General features: G+C 50.1%; 1 protein-coding gene across 1 annotated transcript; it reads left to right on the top strand.

Annotated features, from left to right (window-relative positions):
* Window positions 1–2,182: 2,182 nt before the first annotated feature.
* Window positions 2,183–23,904, top strand: LOC124469514 (copine-8). Its single transcript, XM_047022861.1, has 16 exons — window positions 2,183–2,348; window positions 4,840–4,903; window positions 5,054–5,157; window positions 5,734–5,838; window positions 7,612–7,653; window positions 7,804–7,806; window positions 8,507–8,582; window positions 10,256–10,309; window positions 10,511–10,572; window positions 16,854–16,900; window positions 17,459–17,640; window positions 18,060–18,187; window positions 20,763–20,865; window positions 21,795–21,852; window positions 22,144–22,217; window positions 23,342–23,904. Exons 1-16 carry the CDS (start codon window positions 2,308–2,310, stop codon window positions 23,528–23,530), a joined length of 1,332 nt encoding a protein of 443 aa, XP_046878817.1. The 5' UTR covers window positions 2,183–2,307; the 3' UTR covers window positions 23,531–23,904.
* Window positions 23,905–24,511: the final 607 nt, after the last annotated feature.

Raw genomic sequence — 24,511 nt, 5'->3', positions numbered from 1 at the left:
GGGGCTGGGGGTTGAGGCTGGGGGGTGAGGCTGGGGCTGGGGCTGGGGCTGGGGCTGAGGCTGAGGCTGGGGCTGAGGCTGGGGCTGGGGGGTGTGGTTGGAGGGTGATGCAGATGGGGGTGGGGGGTTCTGGAAGGAAGCTGCTCCTCTCGTCAGACACACACCTGCACCCCAGCATTACAGGGGGGACCTTTAACAACCTTAATAAGTGCTAATTACAGCTAATTACACTGTTCAATCAGCCCTCCGACTGACATGAGGGAGTGTTTGTGTGTGTGTGTGTGTGCGTATGTGTGTGTGTGTATGCGTGCGTGTGCAGGAAGGACTCAGCGACGGTCTATTTAGAGAGCTGTCAGTGGTCAGTCAGAGGCATGTTGACGTGTACAGAAAAGCGTACCTTTCTGACTGCATATCCAGTCATGTCAACATCTTTGCAGGTGTGTGTGTGTGTGTGTTTATGTGCCGTGTGTGTTTGAGCTGCATGCGTTTGTTTATATGCTGTTTGTGCATTTGTCTGCGTGTTCTTTGTATGTTTGTGTGAGTTTATTTTTGCTGTGTGTGTGTGTGCACACTATATACTGTGTGTGTATGTGTGTGAGTGTGTGTGAGTATGACTATTTCTCTGCTTTGGCCAGATAACATCACCTTACACTGGTCTCTAACTATCAGCCAATCATCTTGGAGGCACATACTGAGAGACACTCCACAGTGAAGTCATGAGGGTCCCATTGCCAGCGGTCTTTCATGGTGACATCACAGTATACCTCATTCTGATTGGTCAGAGTAAAGAAGGGGGTGGGATAAAGATGTCAGCGAAGCTAGCATTGACATAGGTCAGGAGAGAGGGGGTTTGTGTAGGAACAGGAATAGACTTGTGCAGTGATTCATCTAATGCTTCACTCGCTCTGTACGACGTACTGTCTGAGTGCTATACGGTGTATGTCTGGTAGGTTGGTATTTTATAATTGTGAATACTTGAGCTCTTCTCTGTCCTTCCCTCCTTCATCACTTAGATACGCCCCCACTTAACATTTTGTTACGCACAAAAAAAAATAGCACTTGAGTTAAGTAAATTCTGTCAGAGTGTTTTGCATTTGATTTCCATATATTACCTCTAACATTTCCTCTCTCCAACACCCCGTTAATGAATTTCAAATGTGTCCAAAAAAAATGCATGGGCTCTTGAATATTCAATAAGCCCATTTATGACAGGCCGTTAATCCTAAAGCTTCTACTTCCTTTTGAAAGGCCATCATCATCTGGACCTTAGCTGAGACCAGAGGCGCATAGCAGCACGGCTACGGAGCACACAAACTGTGTGTGTTTCTGTGTGCCTTTACATGTGGGTATTAGCATGCATGCGTTTGTGTGTGTGTGTGTGTGTTGCCGATCCTAGATTTGGAGCCCATGCAGACATTCCGTGTGTCCTGCAGACTGAGTCAGTGAACAACAGCTGGATTGGGCTGTCTTGCATCAACAGCACACCCTTACTTAGCTCCTGGATGACAGGCTTGGAGGATCACATGGAGAGGCAGGAGGGTGGGATCAGGTCCCCTCTCTCCTGGGTGGAGATCATTGTGACTAGGCTTGTGTGAAGGCAGCCGGGCTGACGCCAGGGTGGCCCAGTGTTAATTATCCAGCTCTCTCTCCAGACGCTGATTGCAAATCCATGTGTTTTGATTAGAGCTTTCAGAAGTGTCTATCTTTCTCTCTTTGTATCTCTCTGTCTTCCTCTCTTTCTCTCACTCCTTGTCTGTCTCATTCTCTCTCTCCCTTCGGTCTCTCTCTCTCTCTCTCTCTCTCACTCACTCACTCACTGTCTCTGTCTCTCTGTCTCTCTGTCTCTGTGTCTCTCTCTCTCTCTCTCTCTCTCTCGGTACACTGAAATGAGGGAGGAAGAGAGATATTGAGACTGACACCCCTGTTCTCTCTGTCTACCAGGGAGCAGACAGAAAGTGAGTTACAACAGATTTCTATGACTTGATTGCTGTTGAGGAAACAATTTGATTGTTTTCTATTCCATGTGGAGTGGTTCCAGTGCCCAGACAGCCGCTGGGGTGTATACTGGTAGATATTCACATCTTCACTTTATAGTTCCCATAAGACCAGTCTTCAGACAGTCTCTCTCTCTCTCTCTCTCTCTCTCTCTCACACTCTCTCTCTCTCTTTCTCAGAATGACATTTTCACTCCCTCCAATTTGTTGAAATACATGAGCATGCTTTTGGAAATAATGAGCAGAGATATATATTCAATATATTCACTAGCCCCTGTGGGCTTCTCAGATTTTCCCACCCGTTAGAGTTGTCATGGAGACACCGGCTCCTGGTTCTGGGCTCTTATTTTCCAGGTCAGTGTGTGTGTGTGTGATGCATCCATTAAATCTGTGTATGAGTAGGTGTGTCTTGTAGGCTTTACTTTTAAGAGATAAATAAGAGTAGAGAGCGGTAAAATGTGTGTTGTGGGAACTAGTCACTGTACTTCTGTTTGTGGTACCATGAGGAGAGATGATGAGAAAAGGTGGAGAGACAGAGTGAGCGTGTGTGTGTGGTGGGTTTAGAGTCATAAGAAAGACACACTGACATGAATGTTTATGCTTACTAAGCATCCCCATTAGTCTACACCGTAGTGGAGACTATTCTTCCTGGGGTCCAGGAATGAACCACTTATCTTGATCAAATTGTGCGAACTATTAATTAAGAACTTGAAGCGGGTCAGATACAGGGAAGGTAACAAAAAACAAGCAGTTTACTTTAACAGTTAGAAACATGAAGAGACTCTTAGCTAGTTATGTAGTTTTCAGTGACTTTGATGACAAGGAATATGTTTGGTTGTTGAGGAGCGAATGTGACAAAGAATACGGCTAGAATTTAGATTTATCGTAAAGTGCAGACTTGCTTGTCATAATGACTTTGCTTTCTCAGCTGTAAAAGCAAGCAAGCAACACCACACACACACACACACACACACACACACACACACACACACACACACAGTCTATCTAATTAAATATGTCTGTACAGTGTTTCTGTTGTCTACGTACACAAGGACCCATTCCGTTAGTATTTTGTGATTTGCAAAAGCACTACATAATGGACATGCTGGATTGGAGGAGAGAGAGATACAGAGAGAGAGACACAGAGAGAGACATAGAGAGAGACATAGAGACATAGAGAGAGAGAGAGAGAGAGAGAGAGAGAGAGAGAGAGAGCAGGGGGGGAGGTTAAGTATTGGCGCTGTGGTTCATAAAATGGAAGTGGCAGAAAATGTGCTGATCCAGTTAGGCAGCAATCAGCTTCAGCTGGAATAGCTGCATTTACACTGAGTGGCTGTGTGGCTCAAGGTTAAAGTGGCACTGCCTTCAGCTCAATGGAGCTGGAATACCTGTCTATTACTGTGGCCACCCTCCCCAGACCTGGCCTCTGGGACACGCACACAGGTTTGTATAGGCATTCACACAGCTACACACATGGACACACACACACGTACTGTACAGACACACACTACGTGTGCACATAAGGAAACAGTGTGCACACAGTCATAGTACATATAGTACATGACTTTTCCTTAATGTCTTTCTAACAGCATTCTACACTGTTATCCTGTGGTGAAACAGCCTGTAAATACTGGTGGTTTGTGTAATCCTCTTATTGAAGACAGGTCCCTCAGCTGAATGTGTGAATTTCCAGTGTAGGAAATAAGCCTCCTTTCAATTGACTGTGGGCTTTAATATTCCTGGCATGGGAAGGATTAGAATAGAACACATACACAAGCATGCATGCATAGAGAGAGACGCACACCCACAAGAGACACACACATAGCCCATCTGTCTCTGTCTGGATCCACGTCTGGGCTATTTCCTTCCCCAATTAGAGTAATTCTCTCCATCATAAAGCACCTCTGGTTTTAAGGCTCAATCAGGCCTCAATCTGCTCGACTGGCAATGAAGCGTTCTCCTAACATAACCAAGTGAGAATGGGCGTCTGCCTCAGGAGATGGGCTTATTTTCATGGTGGGTTCGGAGGTAATGGACGTGGAAGTGATGACCTTACCTTCTCATACCCCCACCCGGCCCAAAGTATGAAAGGAGTCTGAAACTGGGAGTTTTTCTTTTTCTTTTCACTGTGGTTCACAGTGGAAAAAAATTGGCTTAAAAATAGACAAGCGCTCATCAGATAGAAAGCAGACACACAATGGAAGAGTGAGGATCCATTTCAGAGGCCCTGTCCCTCACTGCTGAGAAGGATGGAGCTCCCTTCACACAAACAGGGGTCCTCGACCTCAATTTCAGGCTTCCTAAATAAACGCCCGAGTCAATTTCTGCTGCTGGGACTTCTTCTCCTTCCACAGGTATACTCATCAGTAGCGTGGCCGTGGCTCTGAGGAGCGGCTGATGCGAGCCACAGATCGTTTATGTGTCTGTAGATTCCTGCCAGGCTCCAGTGGTTCCTTCATATTTTAAGTATTAAGACGACGGGATGGAGACTTGGATACATTGGGTCATTTATGGTTTTTGGGGGCTTAGAAAATGTGGTGTGTTGAACTAGATGTATCACACACGCACACACACAGGACTCTTTGTGCTCCACAAGTATTACTAGAACTCTCTGGTTCTGGACCTTTCCATTAGGTGATGGGTGTGTGTCCTGTAGGGTTCACAAAATACATGACACACAAGTCGGAGTTTAAAGCAATCATTCATGACCAGTACAGCATGTGAAAGATGTGGTTTACCTCAGAGTTAGTCTGTCTGGGACTATTCCATATGAGTGACCCGTACCCTGGCATGGGTCCTGGGAGAGCAGGAGCTGATGAAGGTGTCTCTGTGCATTGTTCTGCAGGGGCATACCCAATAAGAAGTGTGGGACCATCATCGTCAAGGCTGAAGAGCTAGGCAACTGCAGGGTGAGTGTGGATCATACTATTTCTGTTTATTTACTGGAACTGTGCACATGACCCAAGACTCACCCCCAATCCCCCCCCCACATCCCCCACAACCCAGGATACACACATTCACACATACTCTGAATTTCTTATTCTGTGTTTATCCACTAGGAATCAGTGATGATGCAGTTCTGTGGCAACAAATTGGACAAGAAGGATTTCTTTGGCAAATCCGACCCTTTCCTTGTCTTCTACCGCAGCAACGAAGATGGAACGTGAGTCCACGCCTCTTTCAAGTTCTGTCTTCCTCTCCTCCACTCGCATCCCTCCATCACCCCCCCCCCCCCCCCCCTCCCTGTGGGTATGGAGGAAATGAGTTTGTATTGAATTCCTTTAGGTAAACATCTAGCTTTTGTATGTGAGTGTGTGTCAGTGAGTGTGTGTGTCAGTGAGTGTGTGTGTCAGTGTGTGTGTGTGTATCCTGCAGGGACTTTACTCCTCAGCCGTGTCTGCCAGGTCAGATAAGGAGCTCACACACACACAGATTTAATGGATGAATCACACACACATACACACATCCACACACAAGCGTAGTGCGATGTGGGCAACTGGTGCACAGGGCAGGGAACCAGTGAACCAGGGAACCAGTGAATCAGTGAACCGGTGAACCAGGGAACCCAGAGTAAGATCACAGTGCTGGGGGTTCTCTGTCAGGGTTCTCTGTCAGGGTTCTCTGTCAGGGTTCTCTGTCAGGGTTCTCTGTAGGAGGTCAGCTGACCTTACTCCTTGGATGTTCTCCATCCTCATCCTTGAAACTAATGTGTGTGTGTGTGTGTGTGTGTTTCCCTCAGGTTCACCATCTGCCATAAGACCGAGGTGGTGAAGAACACTCTGAACCCTGTGTGGCAGGCATTTAAGATCCCAGTACGAGCTCTCTGCAACGGAGACTATGACCGGTGAGGTTCTGCTCATGGTGTGTGCCTGTGTGTGTCTGTTTGTTTGTGTGTGTGTTCTCTTCCTGTGAAGCATTTCCTTCTCTCCAGTCGTCAGAGCTGCCAGCCCTGCCACCCCCAGCCTCTGATTGGTGGGCTGAGCTGACCCTGCTGCATTGATTGGAGCTGGGCTCCTCTGCTTTGTGACGGGGTTAGTTAGAGAGCAGTGTTATCTCTGACTGGGAAAACCACACAGACAACTCACAAAACACCCCCACACACAAAGACACATGTGCACTTTAACACACACACACACGTTGCTGGTGTGTGTGTGTGAGGGCCGGTGGGGGGGAGATAAGGGACAGGCAAAGGGAGCAGAGCTTAGAGAGCCAGCCGTACCAGATCTGGGTGTCCTACTGAAAGCTCTGCTGATGGATTCTTGTTAGCACTGCGACTCTCTCTCTCTCTCCCTCTGTCCCTCTCTCTCTCTTTCCCCCTCCCTCCACGCATAAACACTCAGGCAAGCACACACACATGCGAAGGCACGCATACACACCTACGCACGCATGAGTGCTCACTCACACACACACGCATGCATGCACACACACAAGCCCTACAAGCCCTTAGGGATCACAGACAGACCAGATGTATTGTCTGCTCTGTCGACTCATCACTCTGCTGTCAGAGCCTCAAACAGCAGCAAATTAGTAATTGTTTCTCGGAGATAAAACATTTCAGTATGTTAGTATGAGCTGTCCTCCCCTTCCTTTGATCCCCCCAGCCTTCCCTCCTTTCACCCGAGCTCTCTACACTAGCTCTTCACCTCCTTTTCAACCTAGCATCACCCCCTCTCCTCCATCAAGACCACCTACCTTGCCCCCCCCCCCCCCCCCCCGTCTCTAGCTCTCTAGAGTAGTTCCTCACCTCCTACCCCCCACATGTTGATCTTCAATTGTAGTCTCTCATCGCTGCTCTTCTCTTCCTCTCTCTCCTTTTCCTCTCCTCTTCCTCTCCTGTCTTCCTCCATCTCCTCTGCTCTCAGGTATGTAGTGTTTCCACGTCTAATGACTAGCTCTTGTTCAGTGCTTCTGTTCATCCTGCTTTCTAAACTTCTGATTTCCCGTTCCTGTGGAGCCTCTGTATTTCAGAGCCCCCAGCTGAAATTGAGGCAGATTGAATTGTAGCTTATGGGTGAATAACAATGTCAGAGTCGCCTTACTCTGTCCCTAGCTCTTTCTTTTTCTCTCTCTATCTCCGCTCACTCTCCCTCTTTCCATCTGGCTTTCCTCTCTCTCCCCTCAGCTTTTCTCTCTCGTTCCTTCTCTCTGTCTGTCCTTCTCTCTAGCTCTATATTTCTCCCTCTCCTCTCTCTCTCTCTTCCTCCATTCTTGTGTGAAGGAACAGACTCATCTCAGAGAAAATCATCTCTGTTTGAGGGGGCGGAAGATAGCGTGATAACACTACATATCTTTCTCATACAGACTATTCCCTTATTTTCATCCCCTCTGCCCACAAAAGATTGCAGAAATAGATATGGGGGGGAGGGAAAATGCATTTTTATCCGCATTACCACTGCTTAAGTGTTGATGGTTATGTATGGTTATAGTTGACATATGTCTTTTCATTTCGAAGCCACATACACCCTTCATGTCATATACATAAATATAGTTGTTTTACTACTTCTTAACTGAAGGAGATCAGTCTCTCACATTTTGAGTAATAATTTCACGTCAATATTGTACAGGATGTTGCCGTTGCCAGTGTCTTGTCTTAACGACTTCCTGTCCCTCTCAACAGAACGATCAAGATCGAGGTGTACGATTGGGACAGAGATGGAAGGTAGTTCACATTTAAAAATCGATCTGCATGAATGAAACATACATTAAACAGAAATCGTCTTTAGTTGCTTATTCATGGGGAGTTGCAGTATGTAGGGAATCTATATGATGATCTAGATGACATGGGACTGATTCTAATCTGTTTTTCTAGAGGGTAAGGCAGTTGGATGAGGATTGATGTTGATGGAGTGGGAGTTCGTCGGACCGTGCCTGTCCAAAGAGGAAATGACATCATGAGTGTCATTGTTTCACAGCACAGGGTCTAGTACTAGTGGGAGGTAGTTTAGATGGGTTTAAAGGGTTTAAACCCTTTCACCACCTTTGGGAATGCTCCATTTGTTAAATCAAATCCAGCAGCCCAGAAGTATTTTGACAAAAGACACTTTTTTCGATCTCCTACTCCTTCTCTTGGATCCTTCTTTATCTTAGTTATAAACACACTGGTCTTAGTTAGAAACACACTGGTCTTGCATTTCAAAGCTGTGAAAATGAGTCTGTCAAAGAAGCCCCAAATGACTGTAATGATTGTAAATGAGAATTGTGAAATGACTGACATAAATGTGCCTTAGAATTATAATCAAAGCCCTTTTGAATGACACACTGTTAATGTCTCCCTTTTTATTGTTGAGACCTATAATGGCCTCTGATTAATTATCTAAGTCTGTCACTAATCTCAGCAAACACACATGTATCCAGATACACCCACCAGCTCCTCAGTATATATTCTGTTTGTCTACGTAATGAGATTTGAAATGCCACCAGTATATGAAGACATTTTCTACTTTATAATGTGTCATCTAAACTTCATTCTGGAAAAATCTGTGTGTATGTGTGCGTGTGCCTTCTGTTTTTAGCCATGACTTCATAGGAGAGTTCAGCACCAGCTACAGAGAGCTTTCACGGGGACAATCACAGTTTAACGTGTATGAGGTGAGTGCTGTATACATATGCTGGTGTATGTATGTGTCTTGGTGACTCCCAAAGCCAGTCAGCCCAGTGAGACAGGGCTACATGTGAGGGTGGATGAGCTAACAGTGATCCCCAACTGAGTCACCACAGAACTGGGCCACAGAAACACTTCCTGATTAAATAGAACCCAGGGGTCTCTAAAGGAAGCAGCACAATGGCACACAGTTATTCTAAATTCACTGGCTGTTTGTCTAGTGACAACTACACACAGGCACACACACGCAGGCACACACACACACACAGGTAATGGTGTGCTGTCATAGATAGAGGGGCTCTGGCTGTTACAATCTATCATCATTTCTCAGTCTGTGTATTGTCCTCCATGGCTGATTGTGGAAGGCCTGCTGTTTGCACTCACGTCTCCTAAGTGTGGGTGTAAGTTTACCCTTAATACATCTGCTTACAGTCATCACAATACCAAGCACATACACTCTCACACACGCACATATAGTACAAACACACGCACGTGCATATAGTACACATGTACATATAGTACACACACACACACAGATCAAACGAGTAAATCGGGCTCTCGTGTCGTGTCGTCTGTGTCTCAGTTGACTTGATGTGACGTCCTCTCCTGCCAGAGCATCAGGCTGACAGAACACAAGAGACCAAGTGTCACTTTACCTGTGTGTGTGTGTGTGTGCGCCCATCGGGGTTCCTTTACCTGCGTACGTTTGTGTTTGTATTTGTTGATGTGTACATGTATCTACACACAGTGCCCTTGTGTTTTGGTGCGTTGCACTTTACAAAAGACTAGTAATCATAGCTTCACCTTCAGGATGTCTGAGCCTCTGGTTACTCTACAGTGAGGCCAGATAAGCAGGTCATCAGCCTGGGAGTGTCTCCTCCTCTCTCACCCCTCCTCTGTCTCCCCTCCTCTCTCCCCTCCTCTTTCTTCTCTCTTTCCCCTCCTCTCTCTCCTCCTCTCTCCACTCCTCTCTCCCCTCCTCTCTCCACTCCTCTCTCCACTTCTCTCTCCCCTCCTCTCTATCCTCTTCTCTCCCCTCCTCTCTCTCCCCTCCTTTCTCCCCTCCTCTCTCCCCATCCTGCTACACTGACCATACAGCTTCATTACATTTGGAAGTCCTGATTAAAATCTTGACATATTCACATGAGAACCTCCCCCAGGCTACAAAGTCAAGGCTGACTACTTACACAGTCAGGTGTCAGGATGAACACAGCCCAGGGCCACCCAGAGATATTAGAATGATGATGTGTGTATGTGCGCGTGTGCGTGTGCGTATGTGTGCGTTCAAGCGAGTGAATGAGAGAGACTGCTTTTCATTTCATCTATTTTTCTCTCTCTCTCTCTCTCTCTCTCTCTCTCTCTCTCTCTCTCTCTCTCTCTCTCTCTCTCTCTCTCTCTCTCTTCTCTCTCTCCTCTCTCTCTCTCTCTCTCTCTCTCTCTCTCTCTCTTCTCTCACACACACACATACACAAGGCTCACCCTTGACCTCTGCTGTAATCCCTGAGCATGTGCAGAGCGAGCCTCCAGCAGCAGTGGTATTGTGTGTGGAGGGTCAGCCAGCCTCCTTGAGTGTATCCAGTCTGTACTGAGCTGTAGCCCTGAGCAAGCACAGGCTGGCTCCACACACCAGGAGCTGACCAGCTACTTGAACTCCCTGCAGGTGGTGAACCCCAAGAAGAAAGGCAAGAAGAAAAAGTACCTCAACTCGGGAACTGTGAGTCAAGAACATTCTAGACCGTAATCTCAAACGCCCCTGTTGTGTCTGTGTGGAATCTGTCTGTGTACACACACAATAGGTGTGTTTGGGCTGGCAGGTGGGTTGCCAGTTTACTGTACTACTAAGCCTGTTTGGTTTAGACTGATCTACACGGAAACTCTTTATGTTTACACTTCACCCTGCCTGTGTTCTCCCAAGGTAACCCTGCTGTCCTTCCTGGTGGACATTGAAGTCACCTTCCTGGACTACATCAAAGGAGGGTAGGTGACCAGGCTGCATGCATGCATGTGTGTGTGTGTGTGTGTGTGTGTGGGGGGGGGGGGGGGTGTTAGGGTGTGTGCGTGACGGTCAGGTGGGTTTAGTAGGGATGTTGGGAGCTGAAGGTGCACAGTAGGTTAACAGTCGGCATCTTAGGTTACCATCAGAAGCCTCTTTCTGATTGACTGTAGGAACACTACTAGGAATTACCTTACTGAACGAATAACCCTAGAGAAAGGTTGAGGTAACGCAAAAGAAAGGAGAAAAAAAGAGAAAGAAGACGGCGAAAGAGAGAGAGTGACAGGTGGTCTGATTGGATTTCAGGTGGAGAGTGTGCGTGTGTGGGCGTTTTTGAGCGTGTCTGAGCGTGCACGCCAGTGTGTGCGCGTGTGCGTATGAGCCCGTCCTCGCTTGCAGTGCGTGCATGTCTGTGTGTGTGCGTGCGTGTGTGAATGACTGAGTGTGTCTCGGGAGGACTGACAGCATGCGGCCATGCGTGTTGGAAAGCTCGCCCACACGTTCCTTCTTTCATTAGACTCCCAGTGGGGAGGGAGACCAGGGGCAGGACCACAGACACACTCAGGCAGACTGCCCCGCCCGGCCCCCGCCTGGCCCCCGCCCGGCCCTGGAGCAGGCTGGGGGCCCCGGCTGGTCCTGCTGTGGATGGATGATCCCTGTAGAAGGATGCAGTGTGGAGGCCCTGGGTGTGGAGGCCCTGGGTGTGGAGGCCCTGGGTGTTGGGGCCCTGGGTGTGGAGGCCTTGGCTGTGGAGGCCCTGGGTGTGGAGGCCCCGGGTGTGGGGGCCCTGGGTGTGGAGGCCCCGGGTGTGGGGGCCCTGGGTGTGGAGGCCCTAGGTGTGGAGGCCCTGGGTGTTGGGGCCCTGGGTGTGGAGGCCCTGGGTGTGGAGGCCCCGGGTGTGGGGGCCCTGGGTGTGGAGGCCCTAGGTGTGGGGGCCCTGGGTGTGGAGGCCCTAGGTGTGGAGGCCCTGGGTGTTGGGGCCCTGGGTGTGGAGGCCCTGGCTGTGGAGGCCCTGGGTGTGGAGGCCCCGGGTGTGGGGGCCCTGGGTGTGGAGGCCCTAGGTGTGGGGGGCCCTGGGTGTGGAGGCCCTGGGTGTGGAGGCCCTGGGTGTTGGGGCCCTGGGTGTGGAGGCCCTGGCTGTGGAGGCCCTGGGTGTGGGGGCGGAGGGGAGGGGGGTGCCTGTGTGTGTCCTCCCCAGACCGTGAGGGCTACAGCTGGAGGTGCTGGGGCAGGATACTAGCTGGCTGTACTGCACGTGCATGACTGTGTGGTTGTCTGTCTTTGCTAATGGAAATCACACCCTTGAGTTGTGTCCTAGTAAATTGAAGCAGAACCAGCTCAACTTAACAGCACTTCCACAGTTTGTGGGGGCTGGGGTGGGCTGGGGGGGAGGGGGGGGGGGGGGGGGGGCGGGGGAGGGAGGCGCAGGCTTGTTTGGCTAAACAAAGTGGACAGCTCTGTTTCTCTGCCTCAAGCCTAAATGGACTGTAATGGACCACTAGTGTTTTATAATGGTCCAACTGTTCTGCATGGTGAGTTTTCCGCGAGTGTTTGTGTGTGGCGGAAACATACTTTTTTTTTTTTTACCTGCATATGAACTGAGACCTTCTCCTCTCTTATCTCACTAGGCCAGGCTGCAGGTTTGTGATGGACACCTGAAGGAGCGGGGCTCTCATTAGCCAAGCAGGGCCATTCAGGACCCTCCGTGTGAATGGCAGCCATTGTCCTGGCTCATTGCATGCAGCTAATTGCTATCAGGGCGTCAGGCAGCCAGTGGGGTGAGCGGGAGGCTGTGCAGTAGGAGGAGCAGCACGCTGAGGTGGACTGGTGGTGACCACGGCGCTCCTGTCTCCACCTGCTCTCCACAGCTGTGGCTGGGTGGGCTTGTTGACGCGGTGGCTTCTAGAAAGCTTCACGAACGCCCAGCGGTTGTCGGCAAAGCGGTCGTTTTCATGAGGCAGTGGAATGCTGTTGTCAGAATTTTGTTAACTATCACAGCTCGGCTACCCCGTCTGTTTTCTAACCTCCCCTTAAAGGCTGCTGATCGTTGGATTTGCAGCTCTTGTTTGTCGGTGTGTTTTTGTGTTTTCTTCCTGTCTGAGTGGAAGCCGCCTTGTGAGCTCGAGCTGGTGTGCTGGTGTGTTTCCGTGGCGATACAGGCAGGTCTGCCCTGCAGGGTTGTTGACAAGGCCAGTCCTGCTGTGTTCCCCCCTCTACCCTTCTCCCCCCTCTCCCGCTCTCACTGGTAGGAACAAGCACGACTGATTATTTGTGCTTTGGAATGGGACTGAATTTTAACAGCATAACATCCCTCACTCCTCTCGTCTCCTCTCTCCTCTCCTCTCCCTTCCCCTCCAGTACTTAGACACTAGACACAGTAGATGGATAGTGCAGATGAACAGGCCTGTGGGCAGATGGACAGACGCCAACCCTGTCTCGTCAACAACATCTGTCTGTGAAGGGGCAGACATCACATGACAACACCCCCGACCTCCAAAGACTGGCTCCGACCAATCCTGACTGGCCATGTGTGCAGCCATTCTCAGTGTGACTGTAGTAGGCCACAGACAGGGCAGTGGCAGACAGACGTCCACTGACCAAGCCCTGCGTCGGTCATGTGACTCAACACAGCCAGTAATAGAACTTGACATGATCATGTCAATAATTAAATGATATACGTGTTTGGCAGATGAAAGTGTGCCTGTGGGGGATGTACCCGCACATGCTTTAACAGGGAACAGCACGTCTCCCAAGGTTCCCCTAGAGAAACCTTCATCTGTCTCATAAAGGCATTCCATGTTCCAGGTATGAACCTACTGGGGTGTTTAATGGCAGTGAGCGCCCTCCTCACCAGTCCCCCTGACAGCGCAGTGCTTGGTAACGTTGGTTCCCAGCAGAGTAGACTTGGACCCACTGGGGTGCTAGCAGCAGGAGAGGATCGTACACAAACACATCTCCTCCCTCCCTCCGTCACACACACACACACTCCTCCCCACCTCTCTTGGTATCTCCCCGTCTATCCGTTCATCACCCCCCCCCCCTGTCTTCTTTCTCTCTTTTCATTCCTCTCTTTATATTTTGGTGCAGCTTTTCATCTGCCTGCAAACGGATCATCAGCTGGCTCCCAGCCTATTGCTGATTGGTTTCTTTCTGCCCCAGAGTTGATTGTACTGAGAGATGGAGAATGGTGTCTCAGTGTGTGCCCCAGGTCACACCAGAACACTGCCATGGAGACAAGTGTGTGTGTGTGTGTGTGTGTATTTGTGAGAACAGGTTTGTATGTGGTTGTGTATGTGTGTGAGCAGGTGTGTTTTGTATGATTGATTGTGTGCGTGTGTCTGAAATGGTGTGTATGATGTGTGTGTACGATCCATCTGCTTCTGTCTGGGTGGATGTCAACCTGTTCTGATCCACTCCACTACCTCTCTGCTGTTCCCCTATACAACTCAGGGTAACATCACACAACACAGCTTTAAGTGTTTCCTGTTGTTATTCTGCTGTATCTCTCCCTTCATCTCTTTGTCCTCCTCTCTTTTTCATTCTCCCTCTCTTTCTCTCCCCCTCTCTCTCTCTCTCTCTCTCTCTCTCTTTTCTTTCTCTGTCTCTCTCTCTCTCTCTTTCTCTCTCTCTATTTCTCCATGTCTCTCTCTCTCCAACCCAGGGTAAATGAATGAACACAAGCCACATATTTTATACAGGGCCTCTCAGTGTTGCTGACACGGGAAGACTGATGATCCAATCAGATCTGAACTCACTAGCCTCAGCAGTGCTGGTTTCAAATGGCTCAAATCACGGTGCCAGATAATGAGACAAACATGTTTTATTAAGGAAGGCATGCTCTTCCCAAACTGTTATTCTTGTCTCGTTATTGAAAACAAGAAGAAAAAAACAGCTAAATAACAGGTTCCCATGTTAGTAAGATGTCTTTTCAGTGACAGGGAAAGGGTCTTTCTGCTTCTGGAGAGAAACAGTCTTTACCACAAGATAGCATTCAACACTCAGAGGCCATCTATATTTGAAAGTCAGCCATGTTTTTCCTCCACTAAACAGATTGAAAGGGACATACAGACTCACTCACACAGACGTTGGGTTGAAAGAGTGTATTTTAAGGTTTCAGTGAAGCTGAGCTTTAACAAACTGGCCTAATGTCTAGGAACACACATCACCGGGGGCAACGCTGTCAGCCAATACACTGATGTTTCACTCTTACCTCATAGATCATTCTCTTTGTTATTGGTGCAGAGGCTACAGCTGGCCTTTGGACTGAAGCCTCTGCATTCTGAAATGGATAATAAGACTGTCAACCTGCCTCCATATTACAGACTTAACTAAGGACAGGATTCAACACAGAAAACAGAGAAAATACCCATTTTACCTTCGCTCTTAAGGTGTAGTCAATTGTGTCTGATGCTAGAATATGTGGCTACTTTCTGGTCATTTTAAGTTTGTTGTTTCTGTGTAGACAGAGCAGTGGTGGAGGACTTTTGATGTGCAATGATGTTGGCCAGGAAGTGATGTCATATTCTCCCATCTGCCCTATGGCCACTCTTTATCCCCTCCCCCCCCCCCCCCCCCCCCCCCCCCCTCTCTCTCTCTCTCTCTCTTTTTCTCTCTCTCTTTTTCTCTCTCTTTTTCTCTCTCTCTCTCTCTCTCTCTCTGTCATCCATCCTCTCTTCATCTCTCCTTCTCTTCCTCTGTATACTGTATTTTTGTTATTCATCTCTCTTCATCCATCTCTCTCTCTCCTTCCCGCCATCTTTCGTTCCCCTCGTATTCTCTTCTCTCCATTTCTTTCTCCCTCATCCCTCGCTTCTCTTTCTCTGGCTATATCATCTCATTTTTTGTTGTTGTCTGTGCATGCTCTGAGCCAGATGGAATCTCTCACTGTGTGTGTGTGAGTGTGTTGGAGGTTATGCATAATTCAGAGTGTCAGGCCTCAGTCTGTCTCTGTCGGCAAGAAGCGCCGGAACAGAGTTGGGCATCTTCACAAACGCCTGTTCTGACCCTCTGTCCCTCTCTCTCCTTTTTTCCTCTCTCCTTTCATGCTCTCTCACTCTTTTTTCTTTCTCTCCCCTCATTCTCCCCCTCTCTCTCTCTCTCTCTCTCTCTCTCTCTGTCTCTGTCTCTGTCTCTCTCTCTCTCTCCCTCTCTCTCTCTCTCTCTCTCCGTCTTCCCCTCCTCCTGTCCTTGTCGACATGTCCCACAGTCCCTCTCTGAGAATACAAAACGACATCTTCTGTATAAGCTTTCATCGCCAGAGCGGACTAAAATATTGACTGTCCTCCTGCGATTGAATAATAGAATCCAGTGATAAAGAGTCTGGTTGAAGCACAGGACCTCCTGCTCGGGCATGTCTGCACCCTTCTGTCTGAGGGCGTCTTTTCATTCAGTCACCAGGGAACCCCATAGAGGGAGTACGCACGTTTTGGATCGACTGTTTTCCTCCCTTTACCATACCTCATCTCCGGCTCAAAGGGAGAGCTCTGCACAGCATAGCCAGGCTGAGGAGCCTCAGAGCTGGACTCTGGCAGAGGCCCCCTAGCCCCCACCATCGCCCTGGGTAAACAGGCTTTTCAGGTCTGGTGCACTGAGCTCTGTCGGCTGGCTTCCCATGGCTGTGCAGGGGGACACGGTCTTGGTGGCCTCAGAGCAGGACCCTGAAGAGATCTGCAGGTCACAGAGGGGCCACAGGAGTGGTGGATAATGTCCTATTTTCCTCTAATTCACTACTTTGACTATACCTAGAGAAGGATTGATGTTCAGCCTTCTATCTCGGTTTTCCTTTTTTTTCGTTTTCTCACCCCTCTCTCACATGCCTCTCTCTCTCTTTGCCTTTAGCTCTTTTTCTCTCTCTCGTGCCTTCTTTCTCATCTTGATTTCTAACTGTATCTTTGATCATCTCTGCTAGATTGTGTTTGCTATTCATTATGATGATTGTTTGTTATGGTCATTACAGGCTGGCAGGCTGTGGGCGAGCACCAGTTTATTAATAAACTAATTTCCTCCCTCTTTTCTTCCGTCCCTCCGCTCCTCTCCTCTCCCTCCTCTCTCTCCCTCCTCCGCTCCTCTCCCTCCTCCCCTCCTCTCCCTCCCCTCCTCTCCCTCCTCCCCTCCCCTCCTTTCTTTCCCTCCTCTCCTCCTTTCCCTCCTCCCCTCCTTTCTCTCCCTCCTCCCCTCCTCTCCCTCTCCCTCCTCCCCTCCTCTCCCTCCCCTCCCCTCCTCACCCTCCTTTCCTCTCGACTCTCCCTCTACTTTTGTCTTCCAGCACACAAATTAACTTCACCGTGGCGATTGATTTCACCGCCTCAAACGGTAAGGGACCGGCCGTCGTCTCCCAGGCTCCACAGAGTGGTATTTAAATGTATGCTAATGAGGAGGAAAGCCTTCTCCTAATAGGCCTTTCCATCATCACTAAGGCTTCCACTCTTAACGCTGTAACAGAGACGATGAGCTCTGATTGGACAGCACATCCGCCTGCTGTAGCAGCAGCTGTGGCTGGGCCCTGCATGCTCCGGGGATGTTTCTACTATCAGGAGGCAGGCCTGGTCGTCAGAGCAGCTCGCTTGCTGTGCTGCCGGGTCCTGCAAGCTTCTTTGTGTTATCAGGCAGGGGTGTCGTGAATGTACGTCTGTGCTCGGACGTTTGGAGAAAGGCCCACACAGTTCTTATATGGGCCGTCCTGTAACCACAGAAGCACAAGGTTAAAGACGTTGTGGCACTATCAACCTGTCCCCGTAGCCGTAAAATATGTTATTTTATAGAGCCCGTTGAAATCCATTGTCTGGATTTCTCCACTGGAGCAAAGGGCAACTTCTACACTACCTCTCTACACCTCCCTCAACAGGACTGTATAATACTTCTGTGTTGCAGGTAACCCAGCTCAGCCCACCTCGCTCCACTACATGAGCCCCTACCAGCTGAACGCCTACGGTATGGCCCTGAAGGCTGTGGGGGAGATCATCCAGGACTACGACAGTGACAAGATGTTCCCCGCCCTGGGCTTCGGAGCCAAGCTGCCCCCGGACGGCCGGATCTCCCACGAGTTCGCCCTGGTGAGGAGGGAGGGAGGAGGAGGAAGAGGGGAGAGAAAGAGGAGGAGGGAGCGAATAGGAGGGAGGGAGGAGGACGAGGGGAGAGAAAGAGGAGGAGGGAGCGAATAGGAGGGATAGGATGCAGAGGTGGAGAGAGGAGGGAGGAGTGAGAAAGGTGGGGGGCTGAGGGAGGGAGAGAAATGAGAGAGGGAGTGGTGAGAGGGGAATGGAAGGAGATGGGGAGGATGGAAACCAGAAGAAACCTTAGCCACAGTTACAGCATCGATTGAACCCTGTTTACCTCTTCCTCTCCTCTCCTCCCTGCCTCCCTCCTCTCCTGCCTCCCTCCTGCCTCTCTCCCTCCTCTCCTGCCTCCCTCCTGCCTCCCTCCTCTCCTGCCTCCCTCCTGCCTCTCTCCCTCCTCTCTGTGGTGTGTGTAGAATGGGAACCCCCAGAACCCGTACTGTGCAGGGATAGATGGTGTGATGGAGGCCTACTACCAGAGTCTGAAGTCTGTCCAGCTGTACGGGCCCACCAACTTCTCTCCTGTCATCAACCATGTGGCCAGGTAGGGAACTGGGACACACACACACACTAAGAAAAGCCTAACTTCCCTACATTGTATAAGCCCATACACATCAGTTTGTAATAATATGTCTGTTAAGATCTTCATTTGATTTAGATAGCCTTCCCCCTGAGACTATCCAAGCCCAGCGATGACAGTACCAGAGGGCCCAATCTCATGATTTCTCCCATAATCAATACTGGCTAAGGTGGTTTGGACACGGGTATTGATTGGTTGTCTTCTGTATTTGAGAGAGAGAGAGAGAGAGGGTGAACTGGTTTAGAGAAATGTTTGCCGTTATGAACCTGTTGGGCTCTGGAGGAAACAGATGAGGTATGCACGCACACGCACAGAACTCGATTAGAACAGCTCGCAAATGACTTTACAGTGATTTGTGTTGACTTTAATCAGATTCTAAAGCAGATCCTCTGGGCTGTAAAAAGGAGTCTCATAGCTACAGTGCTGTGCTTTAATTAACCTGCAAACACTCCTGTTAGTGTGAGAGAACTTTGAGTACAGTACATGTCTCTCTCACACACACGCATACTCACACACATTCATCGAACTTTGACGAGTTTCCCTTAATGAAGCAAACGTGTTGTCAGGGGGCTAAGCATCAGCGCCTGTCATCTGTGTGCGTGTGTGTGTGCGTGTGCCTGCACTCTCTTGCGTGTGTGTGTGTTTCTACACATCTGATGCACATTAATTTCTCCGAAAACACACACTTTAAGTCCAGAGAGAGTGATATCACAGGTTTCCAGAGGGGCGATATGCTAATGAAGAACATCCTGGCAGACTAGGAAGAACCACATGTTCATAACAGCCATGTTCTCTCTTGTAACAGGCCATCATTAGAGCGTGGCACACCTTCAGACACGCTGTAATCCTCCAAAGGAGTAATTGGCTAATTACACAGGAAGCCTCTAGGCCTTTAAACTGGGGGTCTTCTCAAGAAAGATGTGGGGGTGTGGGGTGACACGACGCGGAGAGCTGGGGCCGAGTCCAGGCCAGGGCTGGATGTGACTGCCTTTCACTGCCTACCACTCATTAGTGCCATGCAGACCCCCCCCCCTCTCCGCGCCACCCCCTCCTTCTCACCCATCCCTCACCTCCCAGACACCCCTGTCACGCCATTCTCCCTTCCTGCTCCTCCTCCTGTCCTCTCCTCCTCCCTCCCTGCTCCTCCTCCTCTCATCCTCCCCCTCTGCTCCTCCTCCTGTCCTCTCCTCCTCCTCCCCTGCTCCTCCTCCTCCCCTGCTCCTCCTCCTCTCATCCTCCTCCTCTGCTCCTCCTCCTCTCATCCTCCTCCTCTGCTCCTCCTCCTCTCATCCTCCCCCTCTGTTCCTCCTCCTCTCATCCTCCCTCCCTGCTCCTCCTCCTCTCATCCCCCCCCTGCTCCTCCTCCTCTCTTCCTCCTTCCCTGCTCCTCCTCCTCTCTTCCTCCCTCCCTGCTCCTCCTCCTCTCATCCCCCCCTGCTCCTCCTCCTCTCTTCCTCCTTCCCTGCTCCTCCTCCTCTCATCCCCCCCCTGCTCCTCCTCCTCTCTTCCTCCTTCCCTGCTCCTCCTCCTCTCATCCCCCCCTGCTCCTCCTCCTCTCATCCCCCCCCCTGCTCCTCCTCCTCTCTTCCTCCCTCCCTGCTCCTCCTCCTGTCCTCTCCTCCTCCCCCCCTGCTCCTCCTCCTCTCACCCCCCCCCCTGCTCCTCCTCCTCTCATCCTCCTTCCCTGCTCCTCCTCCTGTCCTCTCCTCCTCCCCCCTGCTCCTCCTCCTCTCATCCTCCCTCCCTGCTCCTCCTCCTGTCCTCTCCTCCTCCCCCCCTGCTCCTCCTCCTCTCCTCCTCCCGCCCTGCTCCTCCTCCTCCCCTCCTCTCCCCGTCTCATCCCTCCTGTCTTCGGTGCACCTCTCGCCCCCGTGTTTTATTAATAACCGCTCTGTTTCTTCTATCTCTCTCTCGCTCTCTTTCTCTCCGCCTCGTTTCCACGTCTGGCCCCTCCCACCCTCACAAGCGCTCCCTGATAAATGATCGCTTTACTTCACCACCACCACGCTCTTTTCTCACTGCGTGTTTGTGTGTGTTGTTTGTGTGTGTTGTTTGTGTGTTGTTCATGAAGCCCAGCAAAGACAAAGCACATGCACAGCCCCTATCCCCAGCATGGGAATCAGGAATAGCTCCTTTCTACAGAAACACCGTCCACACACGCCCACATACAGAATGTGGCCTTTGATAAAGGATGGCCTTTCTCCAGGCTCCAGCTGTTCCCCTCGTCTTGCTCAGCTCAGATGTTACAAGGTAACACTGGAGTATGATGCAACTCTGGATTCGTCAGCCCAACAGAGTCGGGCCAGAGAGGTGCGAACAGCACTACTCCAACCATGTCTCTTGGCACGTTGTCCCACCTTGGTGTTTTCATCAACGCATCGTAGCGCTGACTAATGAAAAGGCACGCATTCCACAGCCCCACGCTGCACGTGTCACACAGTCAGGCCGACCACAGGGGGCGCTGTGTGTTGAGGACTCTTCGGGCAGGATGTGGACGTGTGTCGTGACGCAGCTCTGTGTGTGTGTGTGTATCCACCAGGTACGCAGCGTCGGTGAAAGACGGCTCCCAGTACTTCATCCTCCTCATCATCACGGACGGGGTCATCTCAGACATGGCCCAGACCAAGGAGTCCATCGTCAACGTAAGACTGGAAACGGTCCCCCACCACAGCGCTAACCTTATCAAAACAACTCCCTCACTCCTACCTAGGTCTACTCCAGACCCAACTTTCCGATCCAATTTGTTTGTGGGCTGGGCTAAGTTAGGCTGGCAGCCAGGCTAACCTAGATCCAGCCCCACAGCAGAACTCCACCCTGGCTCCATGCAGCTCAGACCAGGCCTCAGGGCTGGTTGTGAGGAGAGAGACCCAGTCTAAGTGAACAGCAAGTAGCAGCCTCAGTTTGGGGGGGAAAGGGGGGGGGGGGGTGACCCGGAAAATGGTTCACTGGGAATAAGTAAACAAGATGTTATGATAAGATCATCAATCACCCTGCAGCCCTCCAGCAAGCACATCCGTCACCCACACACTTCCCACAGTGAGGCAGGAGGGGCGGCGCACGCTCTCACACACACATACACACACGCACACACACGCACATACACACACTCTCTGTCACACACACACACTTTTATATATATATATATACACACACAAATACCAACACACACACAAACATGTACACACACACAGACCATCATAAATAGTCTTACACTGACCAGACAGACACACACACACAGATGTCATTTGTAAACTGTCTTGGGAGTGTGAGTGGAAGCCAGCCTTGTGATTCTCTCATGGTCAGTATTCAGGGTGTTCCTGCCCACTCAGCCCTCAGGAACAAACTGCATCTCTCTCTCACACACAAACACACACACACAATATGAATGAATATTAATGCTGTCGCACAAAGTACACACACACACAAGCAATGTCTTACATGCATTCAAAAACAACCACAACTCTCAGAGTGATGGAAAAATCCATGTAAATAAACCAATTGCATAGAATGATAGTAATGAATGGTGAGAAGAGGTGATGTTCTTCTGTCTCTTGTCTCCTCGTCTCTCCAGGCCTCATGTCTTCCCATGTCCATCATCATCGTAGGTGTGGGGCCTGCAGAGTTTGATGGTAAGTGTGACTCTGTGTCTCTCCCTCTCTTATCCTATCCATCCATCACACTCTTATCTAACTGTCTGAAAAGCAAAAAGCAGTCCTAGTTCCTCTGTGTTGGTACGTGAGTGAAATGCGAGCATCACAGTGTTTATGGTGTGGTCCTGTGTTCACAGTGTTTACAGTGTTCACAGTGTTTATGGTGTGGTCCTGTGTTCACAGTGTTTACAGTGTTTATGGTGTGGTCCTGTGTTCACAGTGTTCACAGTGTTTACAGTGTGTGAATGTTGACTAGTCTTCTCTCCTCAGCCATGGTGGAGTTGGATGGAGATGAGGTCCGAATCTCATCACGAGGAAGATATGCAGAGAGGGACATTGTTCAGGTATGCACTTCCATTCTCTCTCTCTTTCTCTTTCTCTCTCTCTCTCTCTCTCTCTCTCTCTCTCTCTCTCTCTGTCTCTCTCTCTCTCTCTCTCGCTTGCTCGCTCTGTCTCTCTCTCTCTCTCTCTCTCTGTCACTCCCTGTCTTTCTCTCTCTCTCTCTCCCTGTCTCTCTCTCTCTCTGTCTCTCTCCCTGTCTCTCTCTCCCTTTCTCTCTCTCTCCCTGTCTCTCTCCCTGTCTCTCTCTCCCTTTCTCTCTCTCTCCCTGTCTCTCTCTCTCCGTCTCCCTCCCTCCCTGTCTCTCTCCCTGTTTCTCTCTCTCCCTCCCTGTCTCTCTCCCTGTCTCTCTCTCCCTTTCTCTCTCTCTCCCTGTCTCTCTCTCTCCGTCTCCCTCCCTCCCTGTCTCTCTCCCTGTCTCTCTCTCTCCCTCCCTGTCTCTCTCCCTGTCTCTCTCCCTCCCTGTCTCTCTCCCTGTCTCTCTAGGTGTCTCTCTCCCTGTCTCTCTAGGTGTCTTTCTCCCTGTCTCTCTCTCTCTGCCGCCTGTCCCTCCCTCGGTCTGCGTGGGTGATGGAGGAATGAGTGTTTATCCTCCCTCTGCTCATTAATGTTCTTGTTAACAGCCTCTAAACATCAGGACTGGGAGCTAGGTGATCGTCTGCTCTGGTCTGTTCTGGTCTGACCCACTCACTGGCACCCTGCCCTCATAAGCAGACACAAACAGTCGCACACCCACCCACACGCACACACACACACCGACACACCCATCCACACGCACACACACACTGTATGGAGAACAGACACAGAGACGGTAATATAAGGCATGAAAGACACTGCTGTGTCTTCTGCATCATTAGTGCTGGAGGGACTGGGTGGCCGTGCAGCCACATAGCAGCATGACTTCCCACATACACACACGCACACTCACACATACACACACACCCCTGGTTTGATCCTGCCTGTGTTTGATGTCAAACTATGGTTTTCCATCATTATGTTCCTTACTGTCAATTTCCCATGCCTAAGGAAACTGAAATGGTCTCTCTTTTATGTCTCTTCCTCTCTCTCGCTTTTCCTACGCCTTGTCCTCTGGTGGTCTCTCTCTCTTGACTTCTCTCTCTCTCCCCAGTTTGTCCCCTTCAGAGACTACATTGACAGGACAGGGAACCACATCCTGAGCATGGCACGGCTGGCTAAAGATGTCCTGGCAGAGATCCCCGACCAGTTCCTGTCCTACATGAGGACCAGGGGCATCAAGCCCTTGCCCGCGCCCCCTCCGTACACCCCCCCTGGACAGCCCATCCAGACCCAGATCTGAGGAGGGGCAGGCAGGCAGCACGCTACCACCGACGACCTCCACACATACTTCCATCTTTCTCGGCCCGTGCTCTCTCAGTCCTGATGGTGCCAGTGGCTTGGGGGAGGGCTTTTAGGGACTCTGTATCTTTCTCTATCTCTGGTTGCACTAAGGGAGACTGGCTGACTGATTGGCTAAAGCCTCCATAATGGGTCAAAGAGGGCATGTTTACTTCCACTTTTAAGCGTTCCTCAGATATTTGGGATTCTGTCTGGGAACACGCGAGAGACTCTTTCGAATACACACCTGGGAATGCAGACTAGATCTGTAGGGGCCTCGCCCCTCACCTGGAAGAATGGAGGGAGTGAGTCAAGAAAGGAATGAATGAGAACAAAGAGGAGGAAGGAAGGAAGGAAGGAGAGTGTAGTGAGAAAGGTTTAACTCCTGGATGAGAAATCCCTTGACTATTGTACATAAATAGACATAGGTTTCTCTCTCTCTTCTATCCAAATCTCACTCAATGTTTACAGTACATGTTAACAATGATTTTTACTGTTGGATACTTTTATAAACGTACTTTGAGTATGAACTTTAGTATATCGGTCATCTCTCTCTCTCTCTCTCTCTCTCTCTCTCTCTCTCTCTCTCTCTCTCTCTCTCTCTCTCTCTCTCTCTCTCTCTCTGTCTCTCTCTCTCAACGTGTCTTCTTAGCCCCAGGTGTCAGTCAGGTAGCAGCAGTGCAGCCCCAGTGGCCGTACCGTACCGGTCTCTAGTATGTGTACTTTTGCATGATTGTAGCCTCCAGAGCATGCACAGTTATCCTGCACGTCTGTCTTATCTCTGTTACTCTTCTCTCTCTGCTCTCTCTCTCCCCCCTCTCTCTCTCCTCTCTCCTCTGTCTCACCTCTCTCTCTGCTCTCTCTCTCTCTCTCTCTCTCTCTCTGTCTCTCTCTGTCTCTCTCTCTCGACGTGTCTTCTTAGCCCCAGGTGTCAGTCAGGTAG

The sequence above is a fragment of the Hypomesus transpacificus genome, chromosome 7 (assembly GCF_021917145.1).
Source record: "Hypomesus transpacificus isolate Combined female chromosome 7, fHypTra1, whole genome shotgun sequence".
In the NCBI taxonomy this organism is placed as follows: Eukaryota; Metazoa; Chordata; class Actinopteri; order Osmeriformes; family Osmeridae; genus Hypomesus; species Hypomesus transpacificus.
Note: the sequence above shows the minus strand (reverse complement) of the source record. Positions and strands in the feature narration are given on the sequence as shown.